This window comes from Corvus brachyrhynchos, unplaced genomic scaffold (genome assembly GCF_000691975.1).
Source record: "Corvus brachyrhynchos isolate BGI_N302 unplaced genomic scaffold, ASM69197v1 scaffold365, whole genome shotgun sequence".
Classification (NCBI taxonomy): Eukaryota; Metazoa; Chordata; class Aves; order Passeriformes; family Corvidae; genus Corvus; species Corvus brachyrhynchos.
In genome coordinates this window covers 2,234,675-2,237,825 of record NW_008239544.1, presented here as the reverse complement: position 1 = coordinate 2,237,825, position 3,151 = coordinate 2,234,675, and the positions used below count along the sequence as shown (strand labels likewise).

Here is a 3,151-nt window from a genome sequence, read left to right as displayed (position 1 = left end):
CTGCTAACTCTGCTCTCCTGTGGCAGTCTCTGCATTCTACTGTCCTGCCCGTGCCTTGCCTATCTTTGTTTTGCGTGGTGTCAGGTATCCCAGCGCAAAGGAGTGATACAGGCTTGGAACATGTCAACTGTTACTTTCCAGGAGCAATTCTTCCAAAGACCTGCTGACAATGATCCAAATTTAGTTTGCTACCTGTTACAAAAGCAGAGAGACTGTTCTTTCCTATCTCTGCATTTTTCCCTTCCGATTTTGAGAGCAGTTTCACGGTATTGCCAACAGCATTTCTTGATATTTTGGAATTTAACAGATGCAGCATTTAAATAATGATTTTCCATCACAGAAATGCCATCCAATTGAGGATGAGATCCCACAGGCTTAGCCCCTCGTCTTTTAAATGCTGTTCTGTTTCAGCTCCTTCCCTTTCTTCGCATATTCATTGACTTGCTCCAGGCTTAAATATGTCCTCAACTCCATCCAAAAAGTGAGGTCAGCATCACTGTTCAGCACCTCAAAAACTACTTTCAAACCTGACAAGTAACAGAAAAGCAGCAGTCTACAGTTCACAAGTATTTTGCAAATGCACAAAAAAATCTTACAAGGAACAATCCTAACAGCCAGGCTCAAATTTTAGAAGTCTTAAAAGAACTTAAACCATGTAACTGCTCATCTGAAAACTCGTCTGATGCCAAAACTACAGAACTAGTCTTACGTAACCCATATTAATATTGCAGCTGGATAGGAAATGGGAACATTCCAGTCTGGTCAGCAAGTTCACTGCAGACATTGTTGATTAACAGTGGGAAACTAGGTACGATAAGTTAATAGTATCTGCAAGATTTCAGCGAAGAACAAAGGTAAATTTCGGGAACCTGGAAATCTACTGATAGTTCTTTAGGTACACTACAGAACTCTGCCCTTGGAATGCTACTTGCTCAACGACAGTAACTGCTACCATTTGTCTTCAGCAGTTCACCCTGTTGCCCATGTGCAATAGCATCTGGCCATTTTTTATCTTCTGATGACTACAAGTCTCTAATCTCCATTATCCCTTGCCCTCTACAAACACATAAAATTACTTCCCCCTCACCAATACAACTGGTCTTTCTGCATGTTAGTGCTGGATTTGAGAGAATGGGCATATAGACACAGAATCAAGTTGTTACTTCTTCAACAAGAGAACTATTCTTACTTGACAAGTCAATCTAAGTGTGAAGTAAAAAGAATTTGCTGCTATCAATTCTCAGACTGCAATGCAAGGTGTACTGTTTGGTGCCCTATGTAGCTCAGTAGGTTGACAGCAAAGGCTGTTTGGAGAAATGCTGTGCCCATTTTTCAAATCCAAAACTATAGGACATCAAAGAACAAAAAAATTCAAATCACTGAAGAATTTTTAAGTTCTAAATTATCCAGTTCTTTCATCCTGCCATTGCCTTGCCCAAATATTTTATGAATTGTAGTTTACAAATGCGAATGTGCTCAGCAGCAGTTACATGGTCCTGAAATTGCTCACACAAGGCAGTAACTGGGACAGAAGGTTTAAGGAGGATTACACACTGCTTCCCCCACAACTGCTCACAATGCTGACTGTCTTGCTATGCAGATGTTAGTCGGTAATAAAGCATAATGACAAGAGACTAGAAGAGACATGCCAGAGACTACTTCCAGTACTCCCCAAAGCATCTCTACCTTTGCCAGGTGATTAATGAACACAGTGACATAAATGGCTGAGGCATTTCTGCTTTTAATTGACATTTCCCACAGAGGGGCACGGAGATGGACAGTGCTTGAAACACTGAAAAATAGGTAAATGTTTATGTGTAATTACACAGGATTGGCCAGTTTGAACCAAGTAATTCAGGAGTTCTCTTTTCTGCCTACAGAAGCAAAGCAGTTGAAAGGTTATCTGGCAAAGTCCTGAAATTGAGATGCACAGGATACCAATAAGTAGTACTATTCGACACAGACTTGTACCCGGTGCTTTTGCTTCTGCTGCGGCAGTGTCTGTGGCTATGTTTAGTAAATAGCAGCATATGTGAAGGATTCCCAGAAGAAAATGACACTTTAACAGAACTAGTATTTCCAATTAGAAGCAATGGGGCTGGGGGGACACAGAAAATTCTTCCAGGCACCAGACAAGAAGAGCCAAGAGCTATAAAAGTCTTACTTACTATACATTAGGGTTGTCCCAGCAACAGAAAAACAACCACAACATTATGAGAGGTGGAAGAAAAAAGCACTAAAATTTTCCACAGGATTGCTTCAATTTCAGTTGACATTACTTTCGCTGCAATGACTATGGCTGGTAGATCATATCCTCAGATACAAGGATAGCACGTCACTGCTTCCTTTCTTTTGGAGGCATATTGTTTCATGCAGCTCAGAATTTTGAGTCAGCAATGATCCTTTTCTATATTTCAATAAAAAGGGGGCTTCAACTCAGCCAAAATAAGGTATTCTCTAAATTGCTTTCCTTTTCACTCCTGTCTCTTTACAGCACATAAACCAGAGGGCGTCTTTTTCTGGCTCTTGAACTGCAGAGGTGTCTGCTGTGGACCAGAGCTTATTCCTGGATTCACATAGTCACATGGATTCTCATGTGAAGTGCAGGTATTCCTTGGCATTCTTGACCCAACCCAGCAGAGCTTGGCTACGCAGCACTCTCCAGGCTTCTTGATAATTTAGTGCAGCTTCCTTGTAGTCCCAGTAGGTTTTCAGAGTCTTCATCCTGACAGAAAATGCACAAAAATGAAAACAATTCTATGATCCTATTGAATATGAGGTCACAAAATGAAAAAAGAAATCAAACACCTAAGAACCTGATGATCTCCTATGAACCCTTTCATGCTACTTAGTGAAATTCTCTTCTAGGGAGACTTGGAGACGCCCAGACTCTAAAGCTAGACATCGTCATCAATCATACAAAAGGAAGCAAAACAACTCTTCTAGCATTAGAAATGTCTGTGTTTGACTGCATGACCACAGGTTATGGAAAACCTCCATGGTAGCAAAAACTGCTGAAGCAAAGCTGAGAAGGTTGCTATGGGTGCTTTGAATTGGGTGGAAGTAGCCTTAGCGTGCTAGAAAACTGGCTGGAAGGGAAAAGGACAAAATTAACTGGACAGTTTTTCTTTTCCAAGACAAAACTAATGGG

General features: G+C 40.9%; 1 protein-coding gene across 2 annotated transcripts in view; it reads right to left on the bottom strand.

The window, feature by feature from the left end:
* Nucleotides 1-1,719: 1,719 nt before the first annotated feature.
* The window catches only part of ADAT1 (adenosine deaminase, tRNA specific 1), a 26,110-nt gene continuing 24,678 nt past the window's right edge, over nucleotides 1,720-3,151 (bottom strand). For both annotated transcript variants that reach the window (XM_008639167.2, XM_017741384.1), the window contains one exon: nucleotides 1,720-2,725. In XM_008639167.2, the coding sequence (XP_008637389.1) occupies nucleotides 2,593-2,725 (133 nt within the window). In that variant the 3' untranslated portion in view covers nucleotides 1,720-2,592. The remainder of the gene's footprint in view (nucleotides 2,726-3,151) is intronic.